Source organism: Dipodomys spectabilis, unplaced genomic scaffold (genome assembly GCF_019054845.1).
Source record: "Dipodomys spectabilis isolate Male_0828 unplaced genomic scaffold, ASM1905484v1 ptg000699l, whole genome shotgun sequence".
NCBI classification, from domain to species: Eukaryota; Metazoa; Chordata; class Mammalia; order Rodentia; family Heteromyidae; genus Dipodomys; species Dipodomys spectabilis.
The window spans coordinates 420,774-433,493 of record NW_024871376.1 but is presented as its reverse complement, the minus strand read 5'-3'; the positions used below and the strand labels follow the sequence as shown (position 1 = coordinate 433,493).

The 12,720-nt window shown below is 37.1% G+C and overlaps 1 protein-coding gene across 4 annotated transcripts in view; it reads right to left on the bottom strand.

Annotated features, from left to right (window-relative positions):
• The window catches only part of Ranbp17 (RAN binding protein 17), a 216,685-nt gene that overhangs the window by 174,556 nt on the left and 29,409 nt on the right, over nt 1-12,720 (bottom strand). For all 4 annotated transcript variants that reach the window (XR_006146423.1, XM_042672349.1, XM_042672352.1 and 1 more), the window contains exons 12-14: nt 10,848-11,041; nt 5,484-5,589; nt 271-406 (exon numbers count right to left, since the gene is read on the bottom strand). Coding sequence is in view for 3 of the 4 variants with exons in the window: in XM_042672349.1 (XP_042528283.1) it covers nt 271-406; nt 5,484-5,589; nt 10,848-11,041 (436 nt within the window). In the remaining variant the exon portion in view is untranslated. The remainder of the gene's footprint in view (nt 1-270; nt 407-5,483; nt 5,590-10,847; nt 11,042-12,720) is intronic.

Below are 12,720 nucleotides of genomic sequence, written 5' to 3'. Positions count from 1 at the left end.
TTCTTGTAACAACCACTGAAGTATTTAAAATCATCCTAGTCCATGTAAAAATATTTACCTTTCTGCTATTCATCCCACAAAAAAGGTAAATATAAGTGTAAAACAAGCAACTTGATTCTACATTGCTTTTCAATATCAATTAAACAAATGAGTTAAACTGATCAATTAAATTTCTTTTTGCAGAAATCCACATCATTTGGTTCACAGCTATTATAAGTGCATCTTTATCTCTAATACCATTAAAAAAAGTCTCTTATCAGTAAAACTTACCTTTGAGGTTCTTTGAAGTTGATCACCAACATATGTTTTACGAAACTGATCCAAGAACCACAGAATTGCAAGTTCTATTTTCTCATTAGAAGACTGAGGCAATCTGGTGTCCATTAAAGATATAAGCTGAAAAACTCTTTCCACAAAGGAAACAATGTTTCAGGACAAGTCCTTACAGAAACAACATTAAAACACTTATCACAGATTCAGGATTACTTTAAAGCATATAAAGAAAATACTTTTCAAGTCAGATGGAATCCTACCTCTGAAATATGCTATAATTTGGTCTAACTCCTTCTAATCGTTTCCTCCTAAGATGGTCGCATATGTACATACAATTATAAACATGTACATGTACAAACATCATTTTACACAAGTGTTACATACGTAACACATGGCATATAGAGCACACACTCCGCCATAAGGAAACACACAAGTGTATTTCATTAAAAGGACACTAAATGTGTCATTAATAAACATTTTAGGATCACTATGTCTCAAAGTTAGCTATCAAGAACTTCATCAAGTTATATCACTCATAATGAGTCATAAAAGTTTTCCTAAAAATAAACCTAGATTATCTTGACAAAATGAAGTAGTCCCAATACTCTTACTAGTTATAAATCATAAGTTTTCTACTTATTATTACTAGAAAGTATTTTTAGCAAACTGAAAGTTAGGGGCAATGTCCTAGATAAAATTCTTAATTCAAGTAAGAAAATACTTAAGTTGTGAATTTTAAAAGAAGAAATTTGCCAAGAGCTGGTGACTCATGCCTTAATCCTAGCTTACTCAGGAAGGTAAGATCTGAGGACTGCAATTCAAAGCCAGCCCAGGCAGTTCAATTCATGAGACTCTTATCTCCAATTAACCACCAGAAAACCAGAAGTGGAGCTGTGGCTCAAAGTGGCAGAGTGCTTGCCTTGAACAAAAAGAGCTCAGAGATATTAAAGCCCCATAACTGCTCCCCACCCCCAAAGGAAACAATACAAACAAAACCCAAAACAAAGACACACACACAACACAGAAGCCTCTTGCTACAAAGCAAGACATTTAAAACAAACTAAAATAACTACAGGTCTCTAGGCAGTCACACACAATTAGATCCAAGGAAGATATTCTTAGGAGATGAACAGAAAGACACAATGCCTATATGCATCTATAATCCTAGTTACTCAGAAGGCTGAGATCTAAGGATCACAGTTCAAAGCCAGCCCAGGCAGGAAAGTCCATGAAGACTCACCTCCAGCTAATCCTCAGAAAACCAGAAGTGGAGCTATGGCTGAAAGTGGTAGAGCACTAGCCTTGAGCAAAAAGAACTCAGGAACAGCGCCCAGGCCCCGAGTTCAAGCCCCACAACCAACAACAACAATTGGGAAAAAAAAGTAAGAAATTCTCTAATATTACTTGTTTCCATTAAAATTTCACGGTGGGTTACTGCTCTAACAAAATTAGTATATCACAGCCACTTCTGGAGAGAGAGACAGAGATAGACCATGCTGGGTAAGGAAAGAGTAACTCCTCTACTCTGCCGGAAAGCAATCCTGCAGGGTCCTGACGTATCTAGTTTCTTCCACACATGCAGTACATGTGAAGTCACACAAGCACATTTTTAGTAGCTTATGTCTGTCCAATCAGACTCCATCCTGAACCTTACTGGCAAACACGGATTCACCCTTTGTGTATGCACTCAGGGCTGGCTCCTGCTTCATGGCCTGTCTTAGGTTCCCTCCATCTTCTTCAGCTAAAGCTACTATCCACTCCACATAGATGTATACATCACATTCACCCGCATCCGCCTGCCCAGATCACAACTACTAACCATTCCGAACTACAGGATAGCCTAGCAAACCTAGTTTTCCTTCTGTGTGGACATTTGCCCAGCAAAACCATCAGGGACTCAATTACTACAACACAAGGAGGAACAGACACTGGGGACAACTTTAAGTTTCAGTCACAATGTTCTTCAGAGTTTTTGATCACTTCTACCAAGTACGTAAGACTCGTATTTTACATATATACATGCATACACATATACACATGTATATAAACAGTATTCACTCCCAGTTTCAGCTTTGTGTCCATTATCTATTTTTACTTTATTTTAAATTTTAAGCTAAAAAAGATGGAAAGGAGCAAGTCACAAATAGTCTTTGCTCAACATATAAGCCCATCATTTCAAATACAAAGCAATAGCTATTGGATAATTACTTTGGATTCCACTGAAAACACAATTTACAATACTGATTACGGCAACAAATATTTGAATATTAAGAAAACAACAAATATTTGAGGAACAGCTCTATGTCAAGTGTGCACTAGGTATTCAAAATACAACAGTGAGCTAAGCCTTTTATAAATCCATATTCTATCAAAGAAAACAAGTAACATGAGAAATTAGAATAAAGAATGACAAGTAACAAATGCTATAGACCAATTAGCAAGAAATCCTAATGTTTTGGGATGGAGTAGGGCAAAGGAAATGTTGAGAAAGAAGGAAGCATACATAGCTCACTAGAGAGGAGTACTTTAAAAACTGCCCAGCAGCCCGTGATAGGACACAAGAATAATGAGAAAGGCAGTGCAGATCAAGGAGAATCAGATAAGCCACACTGATTTTAACCCATGGGGGAAAGGCCATGAAAAGCAATGAGGAACACAGTTACTCTGGGCAAAGAACTCTTGGTAGAGGTACAAAAATACAAAGCAATAAAATCTTTACTTGGAGAAGAAGAAGAACCACAGTCCAAGGAATCATTAACATCACTACCAGCAGCAACAGCAGCAAAACAAAATAACAGGTGTGACATAAAACAGACTACAAAAAGAACACCCATCTACTGTGTGAGAGCTAGAAGAAGGCCAAGGATGGCTTTTATATAACTCACTGGGTCATAAAGCCACATGCAACTCAGACGTGTGTGTGTGTGTGTGTGTGTGTGTGTAAAACATACCATTTACTGGGTCACTTACCGTGTGACAGACATTATTCTAAGCATTTAAAAACCTAATATCCCAAATGAGTCAGAGATTATTTCCATTTTAGCTTACATTATATTTGTTTTGTAAAAAAGAGTTGAAAATACACATGCAGTATACATATATCAAACATGTTAGTTAAAAGACTTAAAGGGTCTTTATCAAAATGATAGTATGCCCCAAATACTATTTTTCGTTTTAATTTTAAACTCTCAAAAAACATATAACTCGCCTGGCGCTGGTGGCTCACGCCTGTAATCCTAGCTACTCAGGAGGCTGAGATCCGTGGATCACGGTTCAAAGCCAGCCCAGGCAGGAAACTTCGGAAGACTCTTATCGCCAATAAACCACTAGAAAACTGGAAGTGGTGCCGTGGCTCAAGCAGTAGAGTTCTAGCCTTGAGCTGAAGAACGCAGGGACAGTGCCCAGGCCCAGAGTTCAAGCTAAACGACTGACAAAACAAAACAAAACAAAAAGCATGGAAATCTCCCATACTGGGGCTCACACCTATAAGCTTAGCTATTCAGGAGGCTGAGCTCTGAGGATTGTAGCTCAAAGCCAGTCCTGGCAGGAAAGTCTGCGAGACTATTATCTCCAATTAGCTACCAGAAAATGGAAAGCAGAACTGTGGCTCAAAGTGGTAGAGTGCCAGCCTTGAACAGAAAAACTCAGGAATATTCAAGCCCTACAACTGGCCAAGAAAAAACCCCCAAACAAATACAGACACAGATAGACAGACAAGACAGACAAGAGAGACAGACAGACACACACACACAGACACAGACATAGACACACACACACACACAGAGGACTCTTCATACAAAGAAAGACATTTAAAATAACTCTAGGTCTCTAGGCATTCAAACACAGAGATCAAAGGAAGATATTCTTGAAAGAGGAACAATAAACAAATCAGTAAAAATAAAAAAATAAGCTGGGCACCAGTGGCTCCAGCCTGTGATGGTTGATACTCAGGAGGCTGAGATCTGAGATTTTGGTTAAAGCTAGCTTGGATAGAAAAGTTTATGACACTTATGTCCAATTAACCACCAAAAAAGGTGAGGCTCAAGTGGTAGAGCATAAGCTTTGAGCAAAAAAGCTTAAGAGGGAGCATCAAGACCTGAGTTCAAGCCCCAGAACTGGCACAAACACACACACACACACACACACACACACACCAAAAACATTAACATATAAACTTGCATATATATATATATATATATATATATATATATGTGTACACACACACACACACACACACACACACATATAAACGCTATAATATTTACATATGAGAATTTTCCTGCCAGGTGCTGCTAGCTACTCTTATCTCCAATTAACCACCAGAATACTAGAAGCAGAGTTGTGGCTCAAAGTGGTAGAGCACTAGACTTGAGCAAAAGAGCTCAGGGACAGAGCCCAGGCCCTGAGGTCAAGCCCCACAACTGACACAACAACAACAAAAAGAATTTTCCCTATTTTGGAATTGGTATGTTGGAAAAAAAGCTGGGAAGGTGGCTCAGTGGTAGAGTGCTTGCCTCGCATGCATGAGGCCCACATAAGCAAAAAAAGCTGGAAGTGAGGTTGTGGCTCAAGTGGTAGAGCACTTGCCTTGAGCTGGAGAGCTGAGGGACAGCACCCAGGCTCAGAGTTCAGGCCCCATGACCAACAAAAAACAAAAAAACATGATCACTAGTTGAAAGATCTTTTTTTTTTTTTCTTAAAGGGAAAGCTTGTGCTGAATCACTAGTACCTACTTGTTGTTTAGTGAGCAAGGCTCTCCCTGCATAGCTAAACTTGGCCTTAAACTTGTAGCCCAGGCTGCCCTGATCTTTGGATCCTCCTTCTTCCTTAGTGCTGAGACTACAGGCATATACCATTATGCCACCATGCCAAAAATTAATAAACTTTTTGATGACTGATGCCCTTTACCCCAATTTTGCCACCATGCCAATGCCCCCCACTTCTGTATGCTTTATCAGATCCTAAGTAGTAAAATGCAACCTAAATCTTTATATTATTATTTGGACAAATGTTTAAACAATATTTGAGTTTATCATTTATTAAAGATTTGACTTGAAAATTAGCCTCTGAGCTCTGATTTTTCTCAGCAATAAAAAAGGACAGAATACTTTTCTCAAAAGGCCAATACAAAATGCTTTACCTCCTATTCCCAATAACCAACTGTATTAACTAGTTGGTAAATTCTTATCAACTCCATGACTGTTACTCACCGACAGGACAATTCTCCATCCATAGCATCATGTTCGTCTGTACTAGTGTATGTTAGTCTTCCTCCTACAACTGTACCAACCAAGTACACCAGCCATGCAAGACGTCCTAACACACATGGGAGAAAAAGGTTTAACAAGTATTGATAGAGGTTAACTTTACTTTGAAGAAAACTCCCAAATTACCTAAATGATTTATTCTTCCAAAAAAAGGTGATCAACAATTATGAATTCAGTTGTTGGCAGAAAGTGGAGAGTTGATAAGTTCACTATGTCATTTAAACAGTGAAAGTGGTAGATTTTAGAGCTAGTCAAAAGTACATCCGAATCCCAGTTCTAATTTGCTGTTTAGCTCAAGTTACTTACCTCTTTAATTCTTTTTTTTTTTTAATTTTTTAATTTTTTTTTTGTCGGTCGTGGGACTTGAACTCTGGGCCTGGGCACTGTCCCTCAGCTCTTCAGCTCAAGGTGAGCACTCTACTACTTGAGCTACAGCGCCACTTTACCTCTTTAATTCTTAAGAACTTTTACTTGCAAAGTGGAGAAAAATATCTACCATGAAAACTTAGGATAAGAATTAAATTTAAAAATGAAACGCTGAATTAATGTCTAGTGTGTGGTGGTACATGCCTGTAATCCCAGCATTTTGGAGCCTGAGGCAAGAGGATAATGAGTTCAAGACCAGCTGGGGCTACACGGTGAGATGTCTCCAAACTTTAATAAAGAAAAAAGGGAAGGATGGAGGGAGGGTTCTATGACCCAGTACCAGCCTCACTTCTGAGCATCAGTGTCATTGTCATGGGGCTAGTCTGATCACTTTGAAACTGCTTCTGTTTGGAACATAATACAGAATAATGATAACTGATTTATTCCCTTTAATTTTCTAGCCAGATTTTTAAAAAGTCTGAGCTTTCTACAGTGCAAGACACTGACAGCTGAGTTAGCCACAGATGGCAAGTTAACAGCTTTTAAACAGTGACACAAATGGAACAACACAAATATTACTCTGGGACACCAAAACTGAGTGAAGAACGATAGCATTTGCTGGAGAAGTTTTACATCTAGATTCTGTAATCTAGATATAAGACTTGTTAAAAGTTTTGTTTTGTTTTGCCAAAAAGAAAATTTGTGTTATTCATGAAAAAACAGTACATGAAAATTGAAACCTTTAAAAAAAAAATGGTAAATTTTAAAAGGAAGTTTATTAGAGAAAACGAGTGCATGTTTATTCTTTTCTTGCTTTAGAAAGCAATGACTTCATTGTACAAGGAACTGAAAAGCAGCTATGTCCTGACTCTTAGGACCTTAAGCTAACCAAGTTAGCTTCAGAAATAAACAATAAAAGATTATTAGCTAAAACATAATGATAAACTATTCCCTAAACCTGAACAATTTTAAACTCACACCATTCAAACAAAAAACAGTCCCAAGCCCAGAGGTATGGCATCTTGTATTCCTACTGCTCAGGAGGCACAGACTGGGGGATCTGGGTGTGGGGCTAGCCCAGACACAAGGCTGACAAGACCCCCATCTTACTACTATTATAAGACAGGTATTCTGGTCCCAGCAGTAATCCCAGTGATGTAAAAGGCATAAAACAGGAAGTCTGTGCTTCAAGCCAGCTTGGGCAAAAATGTCACACTCTATTCAAAGAGTAACTAAAGCAAAAAAAGGGGGAGGCCCCTTTGGGTGTAGCTGAAGTGGTAGAGCACCATCCTAGCAAACTCAAGGTATTTTGAGACATGCCAAACACAGAAAATTATTGTATGGTCTCACTTATATGGAGAATCAAAAAATGGATATCTAGAAATTGCAGAACTCTGCTTACAGAGGCAGGGAGAGGGAGAAAATGGAGAGAAGTAGGTCAAGGGAACAAACTTGCAGTTTTATAAAAGTCATCTAGCAAACTAATGTATAGCATGAGACTACAATATATAAAATGGCACCATATACTGAAAACTACAGTAGCTTTTGGCAATCTTATTGTGTACACACACACACAACTGTGGGAGGTAGTAGTGCCTGACTATAGTAATCCATCTCACTACTCACTACATGTACGTATTTTAAAGCAGCATGGATACTTTTGGCTTACACCAAAAAAGAAAAAGAATCTAGTTCGGTAACAGAACTGCATCAATAAAGTTTAAGAATCAGGAAAACATAAAAATCTAAAATGCATTTAGAAAAAAATCTGATATGAACTCCATATCTATAATTTTTTAATTTTCATTTTCTGAGAGTAGATTTCCACAATAAATGTTCCATTTCTCTATTCTGAAATGTTCAAGGCACTTGTTTTTAGCAGCTGTTCAAGTACAGAACATTTTTCCTTAACAAAATAATTATTGTTGTAATAATCTGTAATTATGGTTTATAACTGTAATAATCCCAAAGAAATCAGTCATTATCATGGATCACAAGTAATCGTTAACTACTGTTAATGACCTATTTCTTAGGGATTATTGTTTTCATAAACTATGACCATATCACCACAAATACGGAAGAGCAAGACAATACAATACAAAAGAGATTATAATAATAAACTTCTTTTGTAACATTAAGAGCCATTAAGCATCTAAATTAAAGCACAGATAACAAGAACATATAATTTTCTTTGTTCAACACAAACCAAAGTGTTCAGACTGCCCAGAAGAAACTATACTACTACGTAAGTGTACAAATGAACAATTTTAGGCATATAGAAACAATTATTTTTTACACACTTCATGTATCTTAAAAGGTAGATTATTTCTCACTGACCTTTTGACTACAAGGGATAAAAAGAAATACTTTTAAAATTTTTTCTGTTTCAGTCATTGAAAGAACCTGAAGCATTACTATTATTATTGTAGTAGTAGTTGTTATTATTATTATTAGTAGTAGTAGTAGTAGTAGTAGTAGTCAATCATGGGCCATGAACTCAGGACCTGGGCTCTGTCCCTGAGATTTTGGCTCAAGATTTGTGCTCTCCTACTTTGAAACATTGTTGCACTTCTGATTTTCTGGTGTTTAACTGGAGATAAGCTCACAAGTTGGCTTTGAATTGTGATGCTTAGATCTCAGCCTCCCGAGTAGCGAGGATCACAGGCATGAGCCATGGGTGCCCAGCTTGAATTTTTATTAAAACAAGGGAACAAGAAGTACATAATATTACTCCCACCAGACTGGCAAAATTTTCTAAAAACTTACATAATATTAACACTTCACTTAATCCTTTTCATACATCTTTGAACATTTATATTTTCATTCAAACAGGTCTTAGTTTTACAAAAAATCCTTTTGCAAGTTTGACAAGAAATGTACTTACTACCTTATGTATGTAACTATAACACCTCTGTATATCACCTTGACAGTAAAATTAAATTTAAAAAAACCCTTTTTTCCTTTTAACGTAGTATCTATCCTTATGAAAGCATACATGCACTACCTGTTAAATATAATAACCCACACACCCCGTTTGAAAGCCAGCACACTGCAACACAGTCGCCCTACTAGTTCAGGCCTCTCTGCAGTCATCCCAGGCCTCCTACCCTGTGGGTACCATCATCCTATCTTTGGTGCATACTGTTCTTTTGACAATTATTACAAAGCATATATGTCTAGACAATGTATTTCTAGTGTCCTTCGTTTGGAAGCCTTATTAATTTTCATACTGTATGGTAACTTTCTGAGAGTTGAATAAACATGTCATTAAATACTTTTCTCTGACATTCATTCTGGTTAAGTATACCGATAGTTCACTTATTTTTATTGCTGTGTAGTATTCCACTGTGTTACCACTGCTATCTAAGTTCAGGTTGATGAAAATTCAAGTTGTTTCTATTTTTTGTTGTACTGCACACACTGTCTTATCCTATGTAGAGATCTTCTAGAGGACATGTAGAAGTGCTATATGTAAGTATTCAAATATTTTACTGTATAAGAAAACACCAAATTCATTTTTTGTTTCTTTTCATTTCTATTTCTTTCTTTTACACTACTATCAAAAGTTTATAGGAATTTCCTTTGATCCACATTCTCCTGTAAGATTTCTGGTTTCTAGCAGGAATAACTAAAACCATTTCCCTTAAAATCAGGAATAAGACAAGGATGTCCATTCTTTCCACTCTGGATAGCAGTCTGGAGGATCCTCAAAAAACTAAACACAGGCCTTCCCTACGATCCAGCCATACCACTCCTGGGCTTCTACCCTGAGCATCATGAGCAGGATACAATAAAGACACCTTTACATCCATGTTCACAACAGCCAAGAAATGGAAACGACCCAGATGCCCCACAACTGATGAATGGATCCCCAAAATGTGAAATTTTACACAGCCATTACAAAGAGTAATGTCATTTGCGGGAAAATGGATGGACCTAGAATAAACCATATTAAGTGAGGTGAGCCAAGAGCAGAGAGACAAACAGAGCATATTTTCTCTCATATGAAAAAGCTAGATCTAAAATACCAGGACACAATGGTAAATTTTAACAGGCTGATTGTTTCTATAAATTTTAAAAAGCTTATCTTTAAAATTCTTGCTTCTGGTTGTTTTTCTTTTTTCAGATAGGGTCTCGTTTATTTTCTGCCAGAGCTGCCTGGACTATAATCCTGTGTACGCCTCCCACATGGCTGTGATTAGAAGTAGAGATCACACAGATGACCTTTTTTTTTTTTTTTTTTCTGTTGTGGGGCATGAACTCTGGGCCTGGGTGCTGTCCTCAGCTCTTCAGCTCAAGGTAAGTGCTCTACCACTTGAGCTACAGCACCACTTCCAGTTTTCTGGTGGTTAACTGGAGATAAGGGTCTCACAGACTGTCTTGCCCGGGCTGGCTTTGAACTGTGATTCTCAGATCTCAGCCTCCTGAGTAGCTAGGATTACAGGCGTGAGCCACCAGCGCCCAGCTCATATGAACTTTTTATTGAGGCAGAGGGGTCTCAATAACTTTTAGTTGGGCTAGCCTCAAACTGCAGTCCTCCACCTCCTGAGTGGCTGGTGGCCAGCCTATGATCAGGTATTAAGATCTTTTTTTTTTTTTAATTGGCTAAAATTTGACTATGACTTTGCAAATAACAGATAGAAAAAAAAAGGAAGCATTATCAAGTAATAGACAAGTTATGTCTTGACTTAGTTGACAATTATGACCTTTTCTTGACAGTGATTCCATACAAAAATATTTATGAATCTGATGAAGGAAAATTTTTTAAAAAAATCAATCACCAGGCCATCAAAATACCCAACAGGAAAATAGAATGATTTACACTAACAGTAGATAATGGGGAAAAATACATACAAATAATTTGCAGTAAGATTATCAAAGTAATTAATCATACTATTAATACCTAACATATTACTCACATAATATTCATATGAGACTTACCTTCTTGGATGGCCATGTCCACATTAGTCCCAGAAGCTGAATGAAGAAGTTTTTGGTAGTTCTGTGCATTTTGGTCAAATAACTGGACAAGAAGAGTGCAGGTTTGCTCATATTCACACCTGCTGACGGTGCACAGCTGTTCCAGCTGCTGGAACACAGTAGCAGTGTCGTCCAGAGGATCGTCTAAGCCATCTCTGAAAACACATGCAAGGAGTTTTGCAGAGAACATCACAATGTCACAGGCTCATATCCACAACACACACAGCCCACATTAAATAAAATTCTATGATGGGTTTAAAAAAATAATGGGTTGGAAGGCAAGAAATACAACAATACGTAAGAAGATGGCATAATTTTAACACAGAGAAAATACCAAAGAAGCCACACAACAATTACCAGAATAGGTCAATTTAGTAAGATCACAGTACACCAGGTCCATACATAACCCAACTGCACTATTATGTAATGCTAACAAATAACTGAACATTAAGATATAAAAAAAGAACACCAGAACACATAAAATATCAAGTAAATCTAACTAAATGCATTCAAGATTTCAAAGTTGGAATTTTTTTAAGCACTACAAAGAAATCAAGAAACTAAATAAATTTAGATGGCTAGGTGTTGAATCTAATCAGAACCTATGGTTCCCACACTCAAAGAGGCTGAGATCCAGAGGATCACTGTTCAAAGCAGAAAGACCCACCACTTTCTGTCTCCAAAATAACCAGCAAAAGGTAAGCCTAGGTGTGCAGAACACCAGGCAAGCCAGTGTAAGGCCTGATTGTTGAATAAGTAAATAAATAAAAGACACACTTGTTGAAGAATTGGATAGTTACAGTTTCAATTCTTTTCCCAAATTTATCAGCAATTCCAACCAATATCCTAGCAAAATTTCCTTGTAGAAATAATAATTTCTATGACAAAATAATTAGGACAATTTTGCAAAGAGAGAACTCCTACTATCTAAAGTATATTATAAAGCTAAATTTGAGACAGGGTACAGTTGAAAGACACAGGTAAATGAGAAGAGGCTATAGAAATGAAACCATATGCATGTGATCAATTACTTTTTGACACCAACGTAAAAGAAATTCAACAGAGAAAGAATAAGCTTTTCCACAAATGGTGCTGGATAATTGTCTATCTACAGTGAAAAATGGAAAGAGAGAAGATACAGGAGAAGTGAAGGAAAAGAGGAAGAACTTGAACCCTTGTCTCATGTAATTTGCAAAACTATTTCTTTACTTTGAGGTGGGGTTTTCCTATGTAGCCCAGGCTGGTCTTAAACTTATGATCCTCTGGGCTCTGCCTCCTGACCACCATGGTTGGCACAAAAATTAACTTGAAATTAATCATAGACTTAAATTATAAAATGCCTAAGAAAACAGAGATCTTTATGACCAAGATTAAAATAAAGGTCCCTTAGTTATGATATCATAAAACATAAAATAAAAAGGCACCAGTGGCTCCTGCCTGTAATCCCTAACTATTCAGGAGGCTAAGATCTGGAGGATTATAGCCAAAGAAAAGTCTCTGAGACTCTATCTCCAAAATAATCAGCAAAAAGTTGGGCTGGAGTTGTGATTCAAATAGAATGCCAGCTGAACAAGCCTAAGGCCTTGAGTTCAAACTCCAGTACTGAAAAGAAAGATAATAAACTAGACTCATCCAAATGTAAGACTTCTGCTCTCCTAGCGTCCATTTTAGAAAATGAAGAGGACTAATATTTTGTAAAACACATACAACAAAAATACTCGTGAACAGAATATACAGAATTATCAAATTTCAATGTAAGAAAAGGACGGCAGATTTGATAATCACTTATTTACTTAATGCTCCGCACTATTACTTACTAAGGGAATGAGAGTAT